Source organism: Eupeodes corollae, chromosome 1 (assembly GCF_945859685.1).
Source record: "Eupeodes corollae chromosome 1, idEupCoro1.1, whole genome shotgun sequence".
In the NCBI taxonomy this organism is placed as follows: Eukaryota; Metazoa; Arthropoda; class Insecta; order Diptera; family Syrphidae; genus Eupeodes; species Eupeodes corollae.
Genome location: NC_079147.1, coordinates 271,712,566 through 271,737,638, shown reverse-complemented (window position 1 = coordinate 271,737,638; position 25,073 = coordinate 271,712,566). Strand labels below are relative to the sequence as shown.

The 25,073-nt window shown below is 35.0% G+C and overlaps 1 protein-coding gene across 2 annotated transcripts; it reads left to right on the top strand.

Annotated features, from left to right (window-relative positions):
* Window positions 1-1,475: 1,475 nt before the first annotated feature.
* LOC129941901 (paired box protein Pax-7-like) lies at window positions 1,476-23,753 on the top strand. Of its 2 annotated transcripts, none has more exons than XM_056050672.1 (6): window positions 1,476-2,049; window positions 20,557-20,742; window positions 21,249-21,389; window positions 21,485-21,811; window positions 21,873-22,045; window positions 22,292-22,970. In XM_056050672.1, exons 1-6 carry the CDS (start codon window positions 1,926-1,928, stop codon window positions 22,823-22,825), a joined length of 1,485 nt encoding a protein of 494 aa, XP_055906647.1. In that variant the 5' UTR covers window positions 1,476-1,925; the 3' UTR covers window positions 22,826-22,970. The 2 variants fall into 2 exon arrangements, with proteins under 2 accessions (XP_055906647.1, XP_055906646.1); XM_056050671.1 differs by having other exon boundaries at window positions 1,477-2,049; window positions 22,275-23,753.
* Window positions 23,754-25,073: the final 1,320 nt, after the last annotated feature.

Below are 25,073 nucleotides of genomic sequence, written 5' to 3'. Positions count from 1 at the left end.
AATCGAATCTTTCAATATGTCATGTCTGCTTGAGCAAAAGTCATAATTTCAATGCTTAGCGTCTGAATTTAATCCACAGCACATGTTTTTCATTTCATTCAAAAAATTCGCCTAGCTTCAGATGGTGAAAAAAAAATTATCCAAAATCCGTTACTATCATCTCCGTTTTTTTGGGATCGAACTTAAAGTTCCTTGATCGTCTGACATGATTTTTTCCATCTTATCTGAGCAAATTTATTTTTGTCGTTCTAAACAGACATTTAAAAACTTTTGTCTTTCTAAACAGACAATTAAAAACTCTAAATTTGATCCCAAAAACACGACGATGATAGTTAAGAACTCTGGCTAGTTTATTCATAGTTTCTATTATTTTTTCCATCACTGCGCATACCTACCAATGTTTTTATATTGATAATTTTGTATAAGTAGACTTATCTACTTTTGACCAAAAATACCAATGGTCCTTAAATTATTTATTTCGTAGGCAAACAATTGTTTAACTTATTTAATTTTATCAAAAATTATTAAGTATAGATAAGTATGCATTTAAAAAAACAGCAAATTAACTAAAAAGATTACTAAATTACATCTATAGATAGGTACCTGGTTACTACCTTACCTAGGTAACTACTTACCGACAATGAACATTCTTAAAACCATTTACCCATTCAAAAAGCAAACAAACACTCCCCCGTTTCATCCGTATCTACCAATCTAGGTACCCTTCAAAAACCTACCAACCATTATTTCCATTTTCTGTATAAGATTTGTTCTTTTTTATTTTTATTCTTAAAGCCTTTGGAAGTGTTTTCTTTCATTCATTAACAAGCAATTCAGCTATAAGCTTCTCCAAGCGGATAAGAGACAGAATAAACCACGCCTTTACCTCCAATCCCCATTTAATTTAATGACGTGCTTCAACGCCAACACCTTACCACCAAAATACATACCTTCCAACATAACATACCTCATAGTTCCATTATCGTACGACGTGACAAGTACGTATTCCAATTAAGTGCTAATGGTATCTGACAAGCGACCATTTTCATCCCACTAAAAATGCAGAAGAAAGAGACAACAGCATTCATCTGAAATACTTCAAAAACGATTGAGTTCACTCAATTTGAGTATTTTTCAACTTCCACATTTCCAATTGCAGACGCGAATTCCAGCAAATGAAAATGTATTCGTGTCTCTTTTTAACTCATGCCACCAAAAAGAGATAGAATGTTGTTGTGCTAATTGCTCACCGGATGGCGCGTAGCTCTGCCTCCTAAATGTCACTGGGTAGGTAACTGTGATTAATCGTTCAATCGTGATGCGCAAGAGTAGTCAAACTACTGTTTCTAGTCTCTTCTCTTCCCGTTAACTGGTTTATACGTGGTATTTCTTCTTTACCTTTGATTTTCGTCCGCCATCATCATCAAGATGGGTCTCTCCCCCAACAGCCAAACACACACAACATACAACACACAACGCGCACTACTCTGACGCGCTTTGTTTCTGTTGCCCGTTCTGTAACTGTTGGTGAATTCAAGTCCGTCAGTGAAACTTGAGCCGTTCGGTGATTTCAGTGCAGTAACTGTGGTTTACCTGTATGGATCGTTCGAACTGTTAACACTACAATATTGTGATCGCGCAAGTGGAATTTTCTGTGAATTATAAAAAAAAGAAAACAAAAATCAAAATATAGAGTTTAGTACTTAATTTCCCATTTCGTGTTTTATCGTCGGTACGTACCTAACAACTTTGACAGTTCTGAACTAAAATACAAATTTGATTAAATAAGAAAATTAAAAAATTCCCTTTAAAAAAAAACTGAAGTTTCCGTTGGATAAAGTGACTTATAGGAAATACAAAATTGTGCGTTGTGTTAAATCTAACTGCATGTTGACAAAAGAAAAAGATACCAGCAGTCTCTGGTCATGTTGATTGAATCGGGTGTGAATCGTGAATTTGGATCGTTACCATCATCAGCTCAGTGGAAAATGGAGCCACCGAGAATACCAATGACAGGTGGCGCTTCAATACCACCACCTCCACCAAATGGTGAGTCTTATACAAAAAACAAACACATCAAAATCATAGAACATCAATCACCGACGGATTATGAGATATCAAATTATACGTCTTCCCATCTTAAACCCCTAATTGTGGATTGTGATAATTTTTCATTGTAAAATCGACTGTAACTACTTTAAACGTCATAATTATTGGAAAAGTGATAAAGTTTTTGTTTGTGACTATAAGCTGTTAAATTATACAACATTAATTACTTCACCTTCAGTCATATATTATCTTTTTAATTGGAGATAGGTTAAATTGAAAACTTCTTGAGTTATATGCATTATTCACTTGATCATTGCACTGACAGATTTTCAGCTGTGAGTTAAAATCAAACACAAAATAAGTGTGAACAGACCCAAAACATCTGGAATATGAAGCATGAAATATACATATCTGTCAAGTGCATCCATTTTTTGAGTTAATTACGGGTTTAACTTTAGACTAAAAAATTTGGACCTAAAGTAAAAACATCACTATTTCCGTTTATGTTTCAATAAACTGAATACAAACTTTAAAATATAGATTAAGTGTTGTTGTTTTAATTTTCTAAGCTGTGTTTTTCTTTAGTACAAAATTTCTACAAAATCATCAAAATTTGTCATGACCTGTCAAAATGTTTGTTGGATTATTATATGAAATGTCATACCAAAACTCATTTATCTCTAAAAAAAACAAAAACATCAACGTTTCAAAAGATTTTGACAGTTTTTAATTTCTTCAGTTTAGTTTTTTTTTTTTACTATAAACAATTCTTTTGGCCTTGATTAAATGTCCAAGTATTACCAAATTAAGCTCATTTTTGTATACTCAGAAACTATATTGCAAATGCACACGATCTTTATTTGCAGTAACCATAATCGCACATTCGTTAAGTTTCGTTAAAATTTTCCAAACGCGATTTTATTCGCTTGGCCTGTGAATAAATTTGACAGGTCAAAAAAATATATAAAAATGGAAAAGGGAGTTAAAGAATTTGAAAGCTTTTTAAATTATTTAAAGGACTTCATACCTGTTTTTCAACTTACAAATACTTTCCAGGTGATACACAAACCTTGGAACCTGTCATACGTTAAACATTTTTCACTTCGAAATCAAAAACAAACAAACTTTGATTTTTATCAAACAAACCTAAAACAACGACAATTAAGTGCCGTTCACATGAAGAGTTATAATTTATTTTCGTTTTATTTTGTTTTTATAATAAATTACTTTAATTAAACGTAAGGTTTAAGAATAGAAAATGCTTCCTTAAAATAATTTCAATAAGAAAACTTGTGTGCCAATATTTCAAGACAATAAACAACTATTCTCTTTGAACTGTCAAATTGACAATCCATAACATTAGGATGCGTTCCACAAATCAGCGAATACAAATTTTTCTGTAGCAACCATCTTAAGTATTCTCAAAATTAAAAAATGCAATTGCGGCTTCAAAATTGGCAGTATCCAAAGTTTAAAAAAAAAAACAATTTTTTTAGCTGAAAGCCGTGGCTGCACTTTGACATTTATTTCGTGACAAGTTGTGCTACAGTAATTTTGTAAGTTATCCATATCCGACTGTGTTCGCGCGTCAAGGCTGCGTTTTAATATTTTACAAAATCTGTTGAGTAAAATTTTTACATTTATTCCATTTCAAATTTTAGCATTGTTCCTTGCAACTTTATTTAGAGAAAAGACTTTAATTTTTATTTATTGCATGAGAAATAATGACACAAAAAAGGTCAAACAAGTTACGTCTTTGAAAGTCTTAATGAAATGTGTTTATTGCTTAAATCATGAAAATATTTTATCATTCATTAACGTCACAACTTTTCAGAAATGGGATTCATTTTGAAATTTAGAAAATAAACGAGTCTTTTTTTTTTTAAAGCAAAATCAAAAAAATTGTATTTAATTACAAAAAAACGCAAGAAGAAGAAGCTGTCATTTAAAAAGCTCATTTTGAAGCAAAGGACCTCCACAATAGTCAATCGTGACAAAAATTGAAGTTTGAAGCTGTCTGCACCAATCCTCAAGTCAAAAATTTTCAACTTGATCCCTCAACTATCCGTACAAATGTCAAAAATCAGGGCAGCATGAATTCAATAGTAAAAGCTCACTCAACTTCAGCGCTTCAGCTTCGGCTTCGCAATGTGGCGCTGTGTGTTGTTTTCGTACTTTTCAGCTTTGACAGTTCCACAAGCTTCAGTTTCTCCATTGTATTCCGCCAGTAGGGAAGAATGACCGCTTTGTTTTCAGCATCATATACTTCTTTTTTTTTTTATTTTCCATCATTAATTCGAACACATTTGCTGTTGTATTGCCCTCGATATCTTCATGAATTCATTGTTTTTTCTTTTGTGCCCAAAAAAAAGTCTGAAAGTGTAAAACTGCAAGTTTGCTTCATTGGAAATCAACATTTTCAGGAAACTTTCCTTTCAAATATCTATTCATTTTTTGTCGTGAATTTTAACAATTTAAATGCCTTTTTTGAAGAGTACATCGTTCCAACTTTAGTAATGGCGTAGTTCTTAGTTGTTCAAATGTCAAAAGATGACAGCTTCAAAAGTGACATCTGTACAAATAGAGAGCTGTTTAAAACAGAACCGACGGAAATCCTATATTTATTTTCTTAATTATTCTAATATTGTCTGATCCTTGTGATCCAATTGACTGACTGTTAATTTTATACCTTAACTATTTTAAGTCTAACCCGGATGACATCTTCTTGACAATAAACAAAACAGGGTCAAACATCAAAGTAATATTACATATTTTGTTTTTATATTTGCTCATTAAATTAGAAAATGTGAACTACTATTTTAACGTTTCGTTAGTTTACAAACAAAACTGTTTTAAATTGACATTTTTCGATGTACTTCAAAGACTTAACCCTCTTAAGTAAAAAATATGTTATATAGACCACAAGCACATTATAAACAAGCAGTCAACTAAAAAAAGCTGTAATTTAAGTTGAAATAGTCGGATGGGATCAAAGTGATAAATCAACATTTATCAAATTTATCATTATTTGTTTGAAGCCCTAAATAATGTAAACATGGCAATGTTTGACATCTGTAATTGTTTAACTTTATAGGAGCTATTGATTTCACATTTTTAACACGCCAGAGAAACAATTGTGCCTTATGAGAATTTAAACTGCTTCATTTTTCAATTAGAAGTACTTACAAAATAATTGGAATACAAAATTCTTGAAAAAAAACCTTCGTTTCTTTTATTTGATCAACCAATGTCATCTGAAGAATGTAAATTTACTTAGATATGAACTCATTTGTACAAATTATTCAAAACGCCATGTTTATTAAATCGGTAAAGTTGAAAAGAATTAAAATTAAAATTAAAAAATTATTCAGGTGCTGCAGTTCGGGAATATTTATGTCATGATCTAATGTGTCAGTTGAGTTTGGGAAAACAAAAACAAAATGTGAACGGGCCCTTACCTCTATGGTTCTGGAAACGTCAATAAAAGACAAATTTCATCCAATCCAGACATTTTATAAATTTTGTAAAGATATAAACGAACAATGCGATTGTTGTTAATGCCAAACAAATGAAGTGAATACACATATCTGCACCAAATTATTTCAAAGATCAATTAAATTCTATTTGGCCCCAAAAACTGTATAACGTATTTTATTTTTGATTAAAAAAAACATCTGTTTAAACCAACTTAATTAAGCTGTTTCTTATATAAATTAATATAGATACTACGTTTTATCCTAAATTAAACGTTTTGATGTTTAAACATGCAGGCTTATTAATCCTTATTGTTTTTTATGTTTTGTTAATCAAAACATATGTTCTGATGTGAACATAGTGTTATTGGTAATAAATTAAACCTAACTGTTGTGTATTTGATAATTTGGCAAGTTGATTAGGCTTTGTCTATGTCAATTTATTAGTAAGTAATTGTTTTGTTTTTTGTTTACTCTGCAAAAGTGTTTATATCGCATAAAAATGTCTTTGTGTACTTAACTAATTTTAAATTAGGTACTAAATTGGATTAGTTCGTCTATCTGTACGTTTATTTGTACCTATTCAAAATAATTGAAGTGCTGTCTAAAGAACTGTCATTTTGACTCGAATTACTCCGTAAACACATGCGAACAATTTTGGTCCACGTAGACATCAACTACTTATTTTGATAAAAAGTTATGTCATTCGGACTACAAAATTCGACAATTAAGTTTTGGATGGATTTTGAGTGATTTTTTAACATATTTACTGTAAAACAAGTGTCAAAATTAGTGTAAGTGCGCATTAATATTTAGGTGAAATTAAATAAATTCTTGCTTCAATAAAGAGTGTCCGGAAATTAACGCAAAATCACAAATTGTTGCCTAATTTTTACGAGATAGCCTAAAAGCTGTCATTTGTTAAAATAAAATCTAGTTTAAGAACAATAATTCAGTGCGGATTTGAAGTAAAATCCTAGTGTTTCAACTTTCAACAAAATATAACTGCACAATCTACGTTACGTCTGACGTTTAAGAAGTGTAGGTACTGCAGTTGGGCTAGGTTATAAATAGGTTATAGGTTAAATTATAAACGTAGAATGTAGATAATGCAGTTTTTAGGAAAATGTTAATGTTTTTTCTCAATTTTGGAATTCTTTTTTTTTTAAGAAGGGTTTTCTAACGAGAGGTTACATAATAATGGCCCACTATTTGGAAAGCAATCACTTTTTAACCTGTCATCTTTTTACAAGAAAAAACTTCCACTTTTGAAAGGTGCACACTGCAACAACGTATTTAAATGGATAAATTTGCAATTTTGCAAAGTTTCCTGACTTTGTTATTTTTCGAAAATGTGACCTTTAGTCTTTCTTTCTTGGGGATCACATGAATGATGGTCAATTATAATGCTCCACAATCGAAGTTAAGCCTAAAGAATGGATTTAGTGAAGTTATTGAGGAAACAGGTACAGCTGCAAATGTGCGAATTATCATTTAAAATGTCAGAAAGATTATATAGTACTGCAACCCTAGCCATTTCGTCAATTTGTCTAAAATTAAGTTCAATTGCGTCAATGGCATTGTATCCCCTTTACAGTAAAACAAATAAGTATTCAATGGTTTCTTTAAAAAATTATGGATTTCATAGCTATTCGCCGAACAGTGCAACAAATTTTTACATTGTTTTGGAGAAAGTTAGGTTATTGCACTTGAAAGCATTTGATAGATTTTGGCGTCAAGCTATTTTATCGAAAATTCATGCTTTTGGTATTCAGGAATCTCTTCTTCCTTGGAGTAGAAACTACATTTTTAACCGTTTAATACAATTTGTATTGAATGTTTTCAAGTTTAAAATTCATAAAATAAATGCTGGTGTTTCCCAGGGCTCCGTCTTGTCTCCGACCATCTTCACGATATTTAATAACGATTTCTTGTCTAGCATTTCTAATCCATTAAACTTTTTCGCAGGCGAAATTAAACTCAGCTTCTCATATTCTTTTTACATTCTTGTAAATTGGATGTGAAACTTCAACGGCAGCGTATGTTAAGCTCATTCAATTCCCACCGTGTAGAATTAAATGCTTCAAAAGCTCAATGCTGTCTCCTGTCGATAAAGTGTAACCCACCCTTAATGTCACTGAGTGGCACTTGCATCCAGGAATCTAATCAGTTTTCAGTACAGTTTACGAGTTCGGCTGTCAATCGTAAGGCAAAGAACGTAATGTAACGTAATGTGACTCCAAACAGAAGCTCTAGTTCAATTATCTGAATATTTGAAATGTCAACAAACAAAATATTTGGGATGAAATAATAGAAATGTCATTCAAAGCAACCTCGAAGCAGGCCACCGTAACGCAGACGAAGCTGAAGCGTGCTTGTGATTCAGCATTTACGATTTCTCCGACGGTGGAAGAAATTTGATTCAGTTCCCTAAAATCAAGCTTAAATCTCTTGGATAGAATCCAAAAAAGGGCTTTGAAAATGATAAGCGAACTATAACCAAAGAATTAACATCTCTTGAATACCGACGCAATGTTTCATGTCTTTCGTTGTTTTATTAATATTTTAACAATAAATGTTCTGCCTAATAAAACAGTTCCATTTCACCCCCTAAAGAATTAAGCAGTTCCAGGAATACTCATCAGTTTTTGTACTGTTAATTATAACGATTCTTTCTTAAGCCGCACATTAAGAATGTTGAATTCTTCGGCTTAGTCTGTTTTTTCTTTCCATTTTGATATTTAGAACTTTAAGACCAATATGCATAAATCCTTCCTTTTTTTTTTTATTGCTCCCACTGTATTTAAATAGAAACATATAAACGGTGCTAATAACCCTTTAAGTTCCTGTTAATGCCTCGTATCGAAAAGCTCTGTATAACTCGTCCTTATTTATGTTATTGTAGAGAAATGTTAAGACAAATTGTCATCGATCAATTTCACAAAGTCTCAAAACAGCTCCAAGACAATTGAGTTTCTAAACTCAAGAAAAGAACACTAAGAATTTTCTTTGGCGCAACATTTTTGAACGTCCTATTTTTAAGGACTTAGAATTTGACCTACCATATTTAGTAATTTCGTTTTGCAGTCTACTGCAGTAAATAATAATTTACTTTTATTAAAAGTCATGTCTTTACACTTTGTGAAAAAAAAATGCCTAAAAAATCGAACTTCAGAGATCGAACATAGGTGCCATATGGATTCAAAAATGTCTAAAACTTGAAGTATTTCTTTTTAACCTTAGTATTTTTAGAGATATAAAGATGGCTAAATCGTTACAAATACGAAAAATCATCTTTTAAACTTCAGTATTTGACTTAATCTGTAAAATTATTATTAGCGCAAAATGTTAAGCCGCCTATTTTTAAGGGTTACATTACAATTTACTATCTAGCAATTTGCTAAATATTTAGTAATTTACTGAGGGAGTCCAAAGTTTTAAACTTTTCTTTTCGTTGTGCTAACTAGTTGATTGGTAATTGCCTTTTATTGAATAACGAACATCCAAACATATCTAAAAAGTGACAGTTCGTAAAAATAAACAAGGCAAACACTTAAACGGACCTATTAAATGAAATTGTTGACAAGACCATTCCATCCACTACTCTTATAAGAATAATTGTACATATTTCATGGATTTCTAGCCAATTGCTAAAAGTTAAAGTAGTCATTCTGTGATTTTATCTTTTAGCAAATTGTTAAGAGATAGCCAGATGTTAAAATCGTTTAAAATAAGGCATATCTACTTTTAAGCTTAGTTAATTACTAATAATAGCTTTAATTAAATTTACCAAATCGTCTAAAATTCGCAAATGCTTTCAATAATGATAACTTTGATCTAAATCACAGTTTTTGATAATTTTTTTTAATAACAAAAAAAAACTCGTGTTTTAGTTAGAAATGTGGTTTAAACTTTCTTTTAAATGAAAAAAACACAACCTCTCTTTCTAAACATATTCATTCAGTAATGTTGTTCTTAGACATTAGTTTTGACAGCTTGAAATTTGTTTGTTTTGCTTTAATTGAATTTTTTTTATTAGCCAAAAGGGTTCCAACTAATTTCAGTTTGCAGGGAAAAAGATTAGTGAACAAAATCATTCATTCTTTTTGGTAGCTACTGTCATTTGTCATTACAAGAAACAGATTTAACCGGAATATAAGCTTCTTCTTCTGTCTGTTGTAACGTAAGCGTTATATTTTGTCAATGAAAATGAACTGTCATCAAATTATGTTTATATATCGATAAATAGTAACATTGTATACCATAGATTTTTACAATGCTTTATACGCAGATAATTCAAACATGCTCAAATAAATCTTTCAAACTGTCAAAAATTGTCTTTTGACACATTGAAGTGTATAAGAACTGTCATCAATTAGCTAAGAGAGTCACATCAATTTTTAACCGACGGAGTTTTGTTGACTTCATACAAATCGAAAAAAAAACATAATTTTATAGCCAAAAAGGGCTAATTGCTTATTTCCGAAAATTTTACCTTAGTTTCCAACAAATTTCAGCTTTCAGGAAAAAAATAGTGAAAAAAATCATTCGTTCTTTTTTGCAACTTCAAATTAGTTAAATAGCGATATTTGGTTTTGAACAGGAAACAGTTTTCCTAGTTAAAAACTCTTTCTTTTAAAATGTATCTGTTCGCATATAAGTTTGAATAAAAAAGTTACAATCCAGTACAATTTTGCATTCAAACAAACCTTCTATTAACAATAATTGATGTAAACAGATCTAAAATTCCAACACCAAACACACCTAACTTCACTTCCAAAAGTGTTATAGTTTATCGATTGTGTCAACGTAACGTAACCAGAGATGAGTATTTACTTCATATGTAGCAGATCTACTTCATTAATTTATTTGTATGTATCTGCTACGTAGCAACTTATTTCTGCTTCGTTTTAAAATTTTGTCTAACGCACAAAATTTCATTTAAGATGTGTTGAATTGATTCATTGTGCCTGTCATTCGCTGCCTTTATGTGCATCAGCGGCAATAAAAAAAATTTAATTTTAAATTGAGACATACTTACAAGATGTTTAGTTTTATTTTGCTCACAGTTCTAAACGACAAACTGAATTTTGTGAATTTCAAGAAGCATTTAACCTTTAAATACCTATAATTTTACGTCTTAGTGTGTATTTTGTGTTTTTTTCATTATCTGCTACATATTTTACAAATCTACTTCGTTTTTTTGGGCAAAATGTTTCACTTTTCGTGCTTAGCATTCTCATCCCTGAACGTAACGTGCATTTCCTTTGATTCAATTGACAGTTGTATGAAGTATCGCACACGTTATCTTTTTGTTTATTGTATTGCATCTCTGTTACTCACATTAACATTTCTTTCATTATTGTCCAATAATGTTAATCGAACAATAACTGTTAATTTATTTGCTTAAAACAACAACAATTGAATTATTAATATTTGTAAATGTCTATAATTTGCTTAAACCTAGATAAATAAATCGGACTTTCAAAATGTTGAACTCAAAAACTTTTCCATGAAGTCTTTCTTTTGTTTAATATTTGTTTCATTAATAATAAAGACGTGTAATTTTTATATAGCTAAAGCTCATTAATTTTTAAGAAACAATGAGTCAAAAATTGACACGTGCTCATGCCTTTCACTTAAAAGGCCCGTTCTATTGTCTTTTACTAGATATGTTAAAAACAGTGTGTAAAAGATTGAATTGGAAGAAGCTTTTTGTAAATAGTTGTGATGGCCAAACCCCAATTGACAAAAGAAAAACTTAGATTTATCTATTTATAAGGTCTTAAATCAAATTGTGATTCAATTTTGCTTGCTTTTTTTAAAATTCAACTTTAAGTTAAATACGGATGTGTTCATAAATTTAACTGATATATTTTCCAATACACAACATAAATCCACTTCAATAGTTTCAAATCGATTTAATTTATTCATCAACTTCTGTGCTTTGTAAAACATAAAGCTAACAAGTCAATTATTATATTTATACAAAAACAACAACAACAAAAATGACTTAATAAATTTTGGCACCACAAAAACTGTTAAAAAATAAATAAGTTTACAAATTCAACAAACGAGTATATTAACATCGAAAAAGTAAACTCATAAATTTTGGCAGCTACTGTCATTTGTCATTAAGAAAAAAGATTTAACCGAAATAGAAGCTTCTTTTTCTTCTTCTGTCGGTTGTGACGTAAGCGTTATATTTTATCAATGAAAATGAACTGTCATCAAATTAGGCAAATATACATCGATAAATAGTAAAATTGTATACCATAGATTTTTACAATAGTTTATATGCAGATAATTCAAACAGAAGTAGCCTTTTTTCTTGGAATGTCCCAATAAATCTTTCAAACGGTCAAAAATTGTCTTTTGACACATTGGAGTGTATAAGAACTGTCATCGATTAGTTAAGAGAGGCATATCGATTTTTTACCGACGGAATTCTATTCACTTCATACAAATCGAAAAAATGACATCATACTTCAAAATTAGCTACCTGGTAAAAGTATCTAATCTTTTGTTGTTTTATTGTAACGGATTAACGATGAATCTTTTGTTTTATCTTATGTATGTTATTCATGGAATTTTAGAACGTCTTTTTAAAGTACATCCTTCTGAAGTTTGAATAATTTGTACTCGATCATAAATTAGTTTCCATGGCACAATGACACTATCAACGATCTTCGATCAGATTTAGTTGGATCAATTAATTTTCTTTGGCAATCGGTATTTATAGATTTTTATCGTTCATTATTGTCTATTTTGTCATTTTAATGTCCACACTTCATTTTAAGTGAATGAAGTAAGAGGCAAAGGAAGAACAAAACGAAAAAGAAAGGGATAAGATAAGGAACCCTGTGGATTTTTGTTTGTTTGGATAATCGTTATAAGTGATGCGTTCATTTGGAGATCGAATTTGATGATTAAAGAACGTAGAAGATATCGGCTCACCATAAGATGAATTTAAGGGTAGATGAATCATGGGGAGTTGAATAATTATTTAATTAAGAAGGTGACAATGTTTTATTTTTTTTAAATTGTCTGTTAATTTATGTATAAATATAATTTTTGTAAATATTGAAATTGGGAATTCCATGAAGAACGTTATAGATGTAACGGATTAACTTAAAGTCATTATGATTTGTCTCTGTAACTTCACGAATTCCATCTTAAAGGCCTTGAATAGAATGTGGAGCATTACTTAAGATGTTATCTTTTCCACTGCCCCAAATAAAAAGGTCTTTAAGTGTAAGATCGAAATATTTTAGTGACAAATTGTGATCTTACTTACTAACTTAAGGTGGTGCTACAATCCTGTGTCCACAAGGGTCTCACCCAACAAAGTTCTCCATGTAGCTAGGTACCTAAATAGATATCTGCAGTTGAGCACTCCAAGTTGGGTGGAGGTCATTTTCCACTTTTGCGCGATACCTGATCCGTGGTCTTTCTCTACTGCGTTGTCCAGTGGGCGTGAATTCGAAGACTTTTCGGATCGGAGCATTAGTTTCCATGCGTTCTACGTGACCCAGCTATCACAGTCGTTGGAATTTATCCTCCTGGCTAAGTCTAGGTCCCGTACAGCTCGTCGTTCCATTGTCTCCTCCACTCACCTTCTTTACATACGGGATTGTAAATCAAGCGAAGAACTTTTCTCTCGAGATGACCCAAGGTGCTATCATCCACTTTTATCATTGTAAATGCTTCTCCACCGAATAGCGAGACTTTGGCGGCTCGAGAGAGGACTTTAGGACTTTAGCACTCAATTGCTTTCTTAGCCCAAAGAAACAGCGGTTAACAAGAGTAATTCTTCGTTTGAAATCAGCGCTTGTGTTGTTTTCCGTGTTCATGGCGGAGTCTAGCTAAACAAAGTTCTTAACTACTTCAAAGTTACGGCTGTCGATGGTGACGTTTTGGCCGAGACGTCGTCGGTTTTATAAACCCTGTTATTGTGTCCTCCTTTACCTCTAAACCCATCTTTGCCGCCTTTATCTCAATACTCGCAAAAAGACTCATTGAGATTACGTTGCGTTCTTCCGATTATGTCAATGTCATAAGCATATGTCAGTAATTGGACAGACTTTTTAACTAAGTGCCTCTAGTGTTGACGTGGGAGATCTGCTCTATTCTTTCAAGGACCATGTTAGAGAAATAGCATGACAGCGCACCATCTTGTCTAAACCCTTTTTGACTTCATCGAAAGGTTCGGTTAGAGCGTAAAGTCTTCATGGTCATCGTGCTCAAACGGACGAGTGTGGCAGGGATGCTAAATCTAGACATGGCTCTACAGCTCGTAGACGCTTTTTTTGGGGCTTTTTCCGGAATCTGCCGTAAAGTGAATATTTGATCTGCTGTTAACTTTCCTGGTTTAAAACCATACTGATTTTGACCTATCAGATTGTTGGCCTTTAAACGTTAACATATTATGGCAGAGAAGATTTTACAGGCGATGTTAAGTAGACTGATGCCTCTAAAGTTGTGGCAGTTTAGCGGGTCTCCTTTTTTCATTATCGCGCATTAAAAACTGAGGTTACATTCATCGGGTAGGTTTTCAACTATGATGTTCCACCATAGTCTTTGCAGTTATTGGCTCAAAGTTTATGTACTTCACCTGCTCATAAAACTTTCTTACTGCATTTCTGCTGTGGAACTTCTCAAAATTTCCAGCGCACACTTCTCATGCTTTCTCTCTCGTTTTCCTTTCGGGAAATTGCTGTTCCTCTCCTCTCTTCTTACCGCAGAGCTCATGAACAGCCTTACGGGTGAAACACAAACATACTTCAGCTTTGGATTCGGCTTCGTCTGCGTTACGACGGGCCTGCTTAGAGGTTACTTTGAATAATATTTCTAATTTGACATTTCTAAAATAGCGCTTCTGTCATTAGCAGCTGTTATTTTTTCTCAAAAGTTTGTTTTGATTTTTCGTGCAGTAAAAAATATAAATTTGAAATCGAAAAAACTAAATTAATAGTGGAAGTAGCAAATGGATTTTGTTGGTTAACTTTTGTAAAGCTTTTGAACTGTCAGACAAAGTAAATTTGAAATAGAGCTTCCGTTTGGATTCACATTACGTAACATTATGCTCTTTTCCTTACGATTGTCAAACGAAACGTAAGATCAAAGCTTCATTGTGATAGCATGCATTGAATTCCTATGGCTGAACTCGTAAACGTCAGGCGAAGCCGCAGCTGAACAATTTTTGTGTTTCAGCCATTAGTCCTTCTAAGCAGTGCCTTCTGTCTTTTTGAAAATAAAGGTCATCCACATCAATAACTTCTACTTCCGGTAGCGCATTTAACGTATAACAATTGTTGATGATTTAATGAAGTTTTAAGGTCGTTTTTTCAAAGGATGTGAAATCTACAAACCTTGACTTTCGTCAACACTACAATCTACAGAACCAATATTCTATATTTTTGAGCAGCACACACGTTTTCGATTCTTAAGTTTAAGGAACTGTAACCGACAAATATTCAAGATATTTGAGTTCTTACAATTTCAGTATACCCCGGTAAATAATGGAACGATCCATTTTGAATAATGTCATAGTTTGTACTTGTCATATGTCAAAAGATGATAGATTCTAAAGTGACAGCTGCCAAAATAGCAAAGGTTTTCTTAGTTTGATGAGCTGGCGATAGATGACGTTATCGCAACACACCGAGATCAATATAGATCCATTGTGATAGTATTGGACTTCCTTCTTATAGCCTAACAGGCTATTTATTGGAATAGTTCCTCAAAATTAAAAATTTTCTAAAATAATAAACTATTTAAAATGAAACCTCTTGTCGGAAAACTTTTTATTTGCCTCGTTCAAGTTCTAATATTAAATGTTTATTGCATTAGTTTTTCATTTGCATTTGAATTTTAAATTTAACAACACCTTCTGAATGTTATTTCAAAACTTTTAAGTAGTAATATAAAATATATGTAGGTATGTGATATTATAAGTTTCGTCTAACGTAGGTACACATAAATTTAAACTCATAAAGCAATTGGCTAAGCATTTAGATTCATTAATTTAATAAAAAATATTTTAAACTTGTAACCCCACAAACAGTAGCTTAAACAAGATGTCAAATTGACTGACAGATCTTGCTATATATTCACATATTTTTTTTTAAAATTCCAATTAGATAAATTAAGAACAAGCATGAACTTTTAATAAACTTATTCAATATGGTGACAGAAGTGACAGAGTGTGCATTCTATTCAACTATATGCATTGCAAATATCGCATTTTTCATGTTTTATTGATTAACAACAATTTTTATATTCACTGACTTTTATTTAATATTAATTACCTATAAAGATGCTGTTGCATAATATTTATAGTTTTGATATCAATTACGTGGTAATTAGATTTTAATTAATAAAATAAATCAATCTTAATCGATGAGTTGACAATAGAAACATTTATATTTCAAATTCAAATAAAATAAAAAAGTAATTTCTATAAATAAAAATCAACTTTCCCTTTTAAGTTTCCCAATTAAATCAGGTTTAATGGCTCATTTAAATTTGTATTCATATAAAGTTACAGCATGGCCACATTTACTTTAATTTAATTAATATCGCATTACTGAGCTACTTTATTGATTCAAAAAGAAACACTCTTTAAAAGCTTCTGTAGTAAGTAAGTAATTCATTTATTTACAATAATTTACAAGAATTTTACTCAACCAGGTTGACAACAAAAAATTAAGAACATTCAAATTTATTTCCGGGCGGACATGGCCCTCAACCCACATGCGTCTCCAGCCAGCTCGGTCCCTAGCTAGCTGTCTCCACTTTCGCACGCCAAGTTAGTTGAGGTCTTCAACATCGGGATTGGTTTCGGGCTGGAGCGCTGCTGACTATTCCCTCTACGTGACCTAGCCATCTAAACCGTTGGACTTTTATTATGTTAACTTGGTCAGTGTCGTTGTATAGCCCATACAGTTCGTCGTTATATCTTCTCCTCCATTCTCCATTCTCCATCTATGTGTACGGGACTAAAAATCACCCGAAGAATTTTTCTCTCGACAGGGTCCAGGCCTCAGCGAGTGATGATGAGTGTCTAATAGATGGTGATTCTTGAAAGAGGACTTTACTTCTCAATTGCCTTCTAAGTCCAAAGAAGCAGCGATTTTTTGATTTCAGCGCTGGTGTCGTTGTCTGAGTTTATAGCGGCGCCTAAGTAGACAAAGTCCTTAACTACCTCAAAGTTATAGCTGACGTTTTGTCCAAGACGTCGTTGTTCAGTGTCCTTTTTTGATGACTTGGTCTTGCCCTCATTGGCCACTAAACCCATCTTCTTCGCTTCCGTCGCATTGCTCAAAAACGCTCCACTGACATCTCGCTTTGATCTTACAATTATGTCAATATCATCTGCGTATCCGAGTAATTGGATGGACCTTTGGAAGATTGTGCCTCTAGTGTTGACTGTTGATTTTTGCAAAATTCTTTCCAGAACGATGTTGAAGAAGTTGCATGACAGTGCATCGCTTTGTCTTAAACCTTTTTTGACATCAAATGCGGTAAGATCTTTTCCGACCTTGATAGAGCAGCGTGCATTCTCCATCGTCATTCTGCACAAACGGATAAGTTTGACAGGGATGCTTAAACTAGACATTGCTCGGTAGAGCTCTTCCCTATAGATGGTGTCATACGCGGCCTTAAAATAGATAAAGAGATGGTGGGTATCGATTTGAAGCTCCTGGGTTTTTTCCAAGATCTGCCGTAGTGTGAATATTTGGTCGATAGAGGACTTTCCTAGTCTGAAGCCACACTGATACGGACCTATCAGGTTGTTGACGAATGGCTTCAGACGTTCACATAATACGGCAGAAAGGATCTTATAAGCAATGTTATTTAGAGGGTCTCCCTTCTTATGTGTCGGGCACACTATGCTGAGATTCCACTCATCGGGCAGGCTTTTTTCCGACCATATTTTGCAGATGAGTTGGTGCATGCTCCGTACGAAGTTATCGCCTTCGCCGTCAGCTCCAGCAGCTTTATTTGACTTCAGTTTAGATATAGCTATCTTCACTTCGTCAAGGTCGGGTAGGCGGAATTGTTGATCTGCGTTGCCGAGGTTGAGTGTTTCTATCTCCCTTACAGCGGAATTCGGTTCGTCATCGCCTTGATATAATTTGGAGAAGTGATCTTTCCATATTCTCAGCATCGACTGCGGTTCTACTACGATGTACCTCTGATCGTCTTTTCAGGCTTCGGTTCGTGGCTGGTACCCTTGGGAGGTTTTTTCTACATTTTGGTAAAATTTACGAACCTCATTCCTGTTGTGACATCTCTCTATCTCCTCGATTGCGCGCTTTTCATGCTCTCTTTTTTTCCATCTAAGAAGCCGGTGTTCTTCTCTCCTCTTCTGCTCGTAGAGCTCCCGAGCAGCTCTGGTGCTCCCGTGCCGCGCCGTTTTGTATTCCTGTTGTTTAGCTGCGTGCACTTGCCGGCATTCGTCGTCAAACCAGGGGTTTTGCTGTGGTGGCCGTGTGAAACCTAGCACTTCAGAGTCGGCATCTCTGATGGCTGCAAGGCAATGTTGCCACTAGGTTTCAATGCTTAATGCAGGCAGCATAAGACTCCTTAAGAGGTTACTAGACACTTGATCGGAAAAGGACATGGCAGTCTCTTGCTATTGTAGGCTTCTTACGTCGAATCTTCTCACAGTACTTCATTGCTTTAGCTTGAATCGGGATATCCGTAGCCGTAGTGGTCCGAGTCAATGTTGGCTCCTCGGAATGTTCGGACATCATGTGTACTGGAGAAGTGTCGCGCGTCGATCGCAGTGTGATCAATCTAGTTGATAATTGATTGATCAGGAGATTTCCATGTCCCCTTGTGGATATTGAGATGTGTGAGCTACCATTAGAACGTCTCGCCCCAAAACGAAATCGATCAGCCTAAATCCGTTGCCGGAGGTGGTGTCGCGGTAGTGCAGGCTGTATTTCCCGATTGGGCCACTAAAGATGTCTTCTCTTTCTAGCGTTAAAATCTCCTAAGATAATTTTAATGTCATAGCCAGGGCACTGCTCATAAGTCTTGTCCAAGAGCTCGAAGAATATGTCTTTGGTGTCTTCATCTTTCTCCTCTGTTGGGGCATGCGCTCATATTAGGCTTATGTTGGCGAATTTAGCCTTGATGCGGATTGTCGTGATGCACTCGCTCACAACTCAAGACTTTTTTCCTGAGTCTAGTTCCAACACCAAATCCACACCGAAATAGACACCGTCTTTGTTCTCGGTAGCAGTCGCCGTAGTATACATCGCAGTCTTTTAGATCGCACTTCTTGGATGGCGGTAATATCTGCCTTGCAGCAGTTTAGGGCTTCCACTTATAGTTCGGCTGCACGTGGTCTGTTAAGAGACCTAACATTCCATGTACAGATCCGAAGTTCGTTGTCCTTATTTTGTTTGCGTGGGTTGTCAACAGTGAATCCGTGAGTGTCCGAGGCTTGTTAGTGCTTCGCAACTAAAGGTATTTTTTACGTGGCAAGAAAGTACTCTCGATGGCACAACCCCCAACCTTGAGGGCCAGATCCTCAAGGATCTAAGAACGGGGAGCCGAATAAACCGCTCCTTATAGGCCTAGGCTCCGAATAAGTTGTAGAAGCCCTAGGTATAAGGTGTTCCCTAATTAGTTCAACCTTACTGAAACTGTAGACGCCACCGTTGATTCTATCTCGGGAAATCCTTCATTGCCGTCTAGATAAGGAGAGGTGCCTTTGTGAAAACATCTCTACCCCCCTCTCTCGTTTGCTGCCCGCAACAACTTTCCACTGGGGTTGGAACCCAATCTACAGTTGAGGTACTAGGCAGCCGATGTTCACCGCGGGGAGGTGAGAGTATTAGTTGATAGACAGAGGTGGGTTTTGAGAAAAACCTGTGGACGCTTGTGTCCTCTTGAATGCATATGTCTACCATTTGAAATATAATGTTGAATTCAATTTCAAGCCTTGTAGTAGTTGTGCACCATTATATCATTATTCTAGCTTCTTCCATTGTAGGCGCTTTGTAAATGGCAAATACCATTATTTGGATTTTGTTGTTTTATAGTTGATTCCGTTAATTTCTTTCTTAAATTTTCAAAAGTCTTTTGCGTTTTTAGTTAGGCCTACTTCGCTTGCTTTTTTATTATTATAAGCATAGGTTTTGGCATACATAACATTTTATAACTTGCGTTCGCTTCCAGATACCAGCTTCTTAGTTGAAGATCATTTGTTGCAAAAGATTTGTTGATAGCATTATCAAATCATAGTGAAACAATTTTTGCTTGAATTTTAAGTTGTGTTAAAAGTTATTTGTTAGGCTTTAAATTTCGTATATATTCAGCCAACTTATTAATGAGTACTTCCAGCAGTTCTGTTGAAGCGTTGCTGTTTAAAAGAAACGAATCCAAGGAACGTTGCAATAGGTTAGATGATTCATTTTTCCAGTAAAGTCGAGGTAAAAGATGGAGATTGGTTTCTGTGATTGTAAAATGTTCGCTATTTCTTCTTTAATAGGCACATGAACAGAATACTACTTGAACTGAACTCCAACGTGTTGAATCCGGTCAATCCCATTCCCATTTCTCGCATTGAAATCTCCAATCAATTATAGACTTTCGCAGGTTAGTGTTTGGAAAATATCATACAATTTTCAAAGTCATTGCTCAACTTGTTACAATTACCATAGTACGGGATGATGTATAGGTTTTTAAAGAACAACTTTAGTTCCTCCAAGTTTGTCAAAATATAAACATGTAAAAGTGATGTACGTAAAAGCTTCTGTCAGCAAAAAAAGGCAAGACCGCATAGTATAACTGAAGCTGCCAAATCTAATTTATGACAAATGAACGTCAAATAATTGTGCGAAATTCCGTCATAGATCACTTTTAAGACGCTTATTTTTGTAGCTGCACTGCAAAAGAACCGAAGAACTAAAGATGCGCAATCATTCCATGAGTTGTTTTCTTATTTTCTCATCATTAAGCTTATAACATGTTTCGAAATTAAATATTTTCTTTTATTTTTCAATTTCTTTTTCAGTTGGTCTCACACCATCAGTGCAAATGCCTGGATCTGCCCTCTTTCCCGGAGGATCTCCATCGCCTACAACTCTCAGTGCATTTGTATCCCAGCAACGTATACTTGAGTTATCCCGCTTTGGTCTACGAGGCTATGATATTGCCCAGCATATGCTCACACAACAAGGTGCTGTTTCCAAATTACTTGGTAAGTTTGCTCTATCTGTTATGAAGCCTTTGAACCAAAAACAAAATCCCTAACAAATCCCTCAACCATAACCAAACACATAGCACTTAACCTTAACTAAATACCACCCTTGAGGAACTTGTACCTATATAATTTGCGTCATAATTTTTCTGGTGTCAAGCGTGAAATTTATGACCTGTTCTTTTTCTTGGGCTATTTTAAAGACAAGAACCCAAACCTACCAAATGATGAATGAAAACATTCACAAAACAAACTGAAACAAGGACGAGTTTTGTTTACGTAATTTTAAATGAAGGAGTCTATCCCCATCATTATGGTTATCTCAAGCTCCCTCTATAGACTCGTACCTAACCTTCCGTCCACTCTTTGCTTTATATTAATCTTTCGATAGCAATCACTTGATAAAGCTATTATTTTGCTGACTTGCTTGTGCTTCCTTCTTCCTTTTGTTCTTTAAGTCGAGAGAATTTTTCTCATTTATGATGTTCTTGTTTGATTCCGTATAGGTTCCCTACGACCACCTGGTCTAATTGGTGGCTCGAAGCCAAAGGTAGCAACACCAACTGTGGTATCCAAGATCGAGCAGTATAAACGGGAGAATCCGACAATTTTCGCTTGGGAAATACGCGAGCGTTTGATCTCAGAAGGTGAGTTATATTTTTCCGATATGGAATTTGATTGATTTGGAAGAGGATCAGAGGATGTTAATTGGGGAATATGTGTGTTGTTTAATCTTGGTCAGGTGTTTGCACGAACGCAACAGCTCCTTCGGTGTCGTCTATTAATCGGATTCTGCGTAATCGAGCGGCGGAACGTGTTGCTAGTGAGTTCGCCCGGACAGCAGCTTACGGATTGTATACTCCTCATCCTTATGGCGGCTTCGGGTGGCATCCGGCGGCTGCAGCAGCAGCTGCGGCTTCCAGCCAACAGCACTTCTGGTCGACAGCTGGACCACCAAGTTTGTCCTCGGTGCCCGTTGGTGGGTCTCCACTCACTGTGTCAAGGCCTATTTCTCCGGGTTCGGGAAGTCACGACACTCTGGAGTCACCAGATGAGAATCGTTTGATTGGTAAGAACTTCTTGAAAACCCCACAAAAATTATTCGAATCTAATATTTGTTACGATTCTAGATTCCGATTATTTAGATGATGACGATGAGCCGAAGTTTAGGAGAAATCGCACAACATTCAGTCCTGAACAATTGGAAGAGCTTGAGAAAGAGTTCGATAAATCGCACTATCCCTGTGTCAGTACTCGAGAACGGCTTTCCAGTCGAACCTCTCTCAGTGAAGCCCGAGTCCAGGTAAGCGTCTCTATATGTCAAATAAGTAGTTCGGAACACCACGCATATATCTTTTCTCCTCTCTCTTTCTCATCTGCTTCTGTTTCATGTTTCTAACCTTTTTTAATTGATAAGGCTTCTCCAACTTTCAAAGGAGACCTTTTTGCTTTGCTTTGCTCTTGCGCACACATTGCTAGTGTCAACTTTTTTTGCGAACTAACCAAACATCCTTTCATATTGATCGAATTAGGTTTGGTTTTCCAACAGAAGAGCGAAATGGCGCCGGCACCAACGAATGAATCTGTTGAAGCGACGTTCCAGTCCAACCATGGGTCAACAGCAGCAGCAGCAGCGATCTCTCGTCGATTCGCCGCCACCTCTCAACACCAGCAGCGGCAATCAGCAGCACCAACAACAGCATACCATCCGTACTTCCGGCAACGAGGACCAGCATCAGCATCAGCATGGTGCCTTAACGTCCCATCAGCATCATCAGCAGCAACAGCAGCACCACCACCTCCACCACCAGGTGTCCACCTCCGAAACTACAGCCAGCATGCGATCATCGCTGAATCACGCCCTGCAGCCCCATCACCATCATCAGTCGCCTTCGCAACCGTTGCTCCTCAATCCACACCATTATCCACATCAGCACTATCCCCATCCGTCGGCCAGGGCGTCCAGTCTCAGCCCGAAGTCACCGACAGCAGCGCCACCATCCCCGCAGACGGCGGCGGCATCCGAGAAACCTCCCAGCCAATCATCAGGCACAGCATCAGCTCCATTATCAATGGGCGGTGAACGGAGTGCGTTCCGGTCCCTGGTCGCTGGGTCTCCCTCCGCGGCGGCCTTTGCACTCGGCCTGGCCCGACAATACGCCGTCGCTGCCTCACTCTCCCAGCAGCAGCTCCAACACCACAACCATCATCAGGCTGAAGACTCCGACTCGGACGAGGAAATCAACGTTCACGACGATTCCGACAACGATTCTCTGCCCCCAACAGCAGCAGCAGCGGCGGCGGCAACCACCGGCACCACCGGTCAAAACCACAAAGCACCGCTCCAGTTGACCAAGCATGACCGTTAGTTAAATGAATTCATTAGTTTTATGTTAATACGTTGTACATACGAAGAATAATCTACGATAGTTTCCTATAATTTTACCCAGTTACCGTTACCAGTGTAATCGAATGTTTGTGATTAATTTTTAAGCAGATTTATTTTGTATTTTCAAAGAATTTGAATTTATCTCTCGCCTAAGATATACTACATTAAAAAATGAAAGATACTGAGATAGTTTTTGTTTAAATAATTAGATTTCTATTCCTAAGCCAAAGTTAGTAGCTGCTGTCTTGTTTTGTTAAAAATGTTTGTTTGCATTTTGCTATAATTAGTGTTTTAGTTTTTAACAAAACAAATTAATAAAAAGGCTACCAGTTTGCAATATAAATGATAATTTGATTATATATAAAATGTGGATTAAAAAAAAAAACTTAAATCGATATTTACCTATCTCTAAACTTAGATTTAAAGAAGAAAAGAAGAATTATAGATAAGATTCTAGGCAATTTATAGATAATAAGATTATATGAATAAAAATTATAGCAGATATATTTTTTCTGAGTAAAAACACCCAAACTTCTTCTGTCTCCTAAATAAATGAGTGTTTTTCATTAACTGTTTCAAATTCAATCAAGAAATTATATAAAATAAAATAATTCAAATTTAATTGATGGTATTGTTTTTTTATTTTTGGCATGGTCACTTTAAATAGTTCTTGAGACGCTCTGGGAATGTAAGTCTACTATTTTTGAAGGCAGGAGTGGTTTTTTGAAGGTTGAAGGTTTTTTGATTTTGATCAGATTTTTGTTACAAATTTATTTAAATTTTATCTAGGTGCAAAAATTCAATGATTAAGCAGTACAGTTCTTAAAAAATGCTAGTTATAGCTATCATTGAAATAAATCGGATTGAATGATTGAATACAAAATTTAGTGTTTCCTTTTGATCAGATATGCAAAATCTACACTAATGTTATTAAGAGGAAAGTTTTGTATTTTTGAATGCAACGAATAAACCCAAAAAGGACTGGACCGATTTTAATAACTCTTTTTTTATTACAAAGCTACATTAGCATTGAGTAACATAGACTTTAGTAGTAGATTACTATAGAAAACTTTAGCAATTTCTATTAAAACCAACTAAAGGTGTAAAAAATTACCCATAAAATGTCTTAGCCTGACATATAGCCTAAGAACGAGGATCCGTTTATATAACGAAGGTTTGATACAAATCGAAAACAAACTTTTAGAATTAAATGCCAAAAGTTTAAGAGACTTTGGATTACCTTCTCCGAATCGCTCACAAAATGTAGTTGATGCCATACCGTGCCGTACACATGATATTAACAAGTTGTCAGAATATGTCAATTTAAATGTACCCAAGTTAGTGGTAGATCAAAAATTAGCGTACGATGCTATAATTGAAAATGTGGAAAACTATTTTTTTTTGGACGCGCCCGGTGGCACGGGTAAAACATTTCTTGCCAATTTAGTATTGTCAAAAGCACGATTATCCTGGAAGTGGCAGCTTAGGAACTGATGAAACCCTATTAAATGATGGGAAAAACGACGTTTAAATTACCGTTGGCTGTTTCTATAGTTCAACAGTCTGTATGTTCAATCCGTAAAAATGGTCCACTTGGAAAGCTCTTATAGGACGTTTCACTGATTATTTGGAATGAGTGCACCATGAGCCATAGAGCTCATGTAGAAGCAGTGGACCTCACATTTAAATATGTAAGAAACTCATGCAGTATAATGGATGGCTTAACTTTTGTTTTCGCTGGATACTTTCGCCAAACTCTACCAGTTGTAACAAAAGGTTCACGTGCCGAAGTTATTAAAGCGTACCTTAAATCGTGACATTTGTGGCAATCAATTAAAACTGTCAATTTGCTCAGGAATAGGACAGCACACTTATGCAATAACCGCGGTGGTAATTTCTCAGAAAATATACTTAAATTAGGAGACTTAAAATTTACTACTCC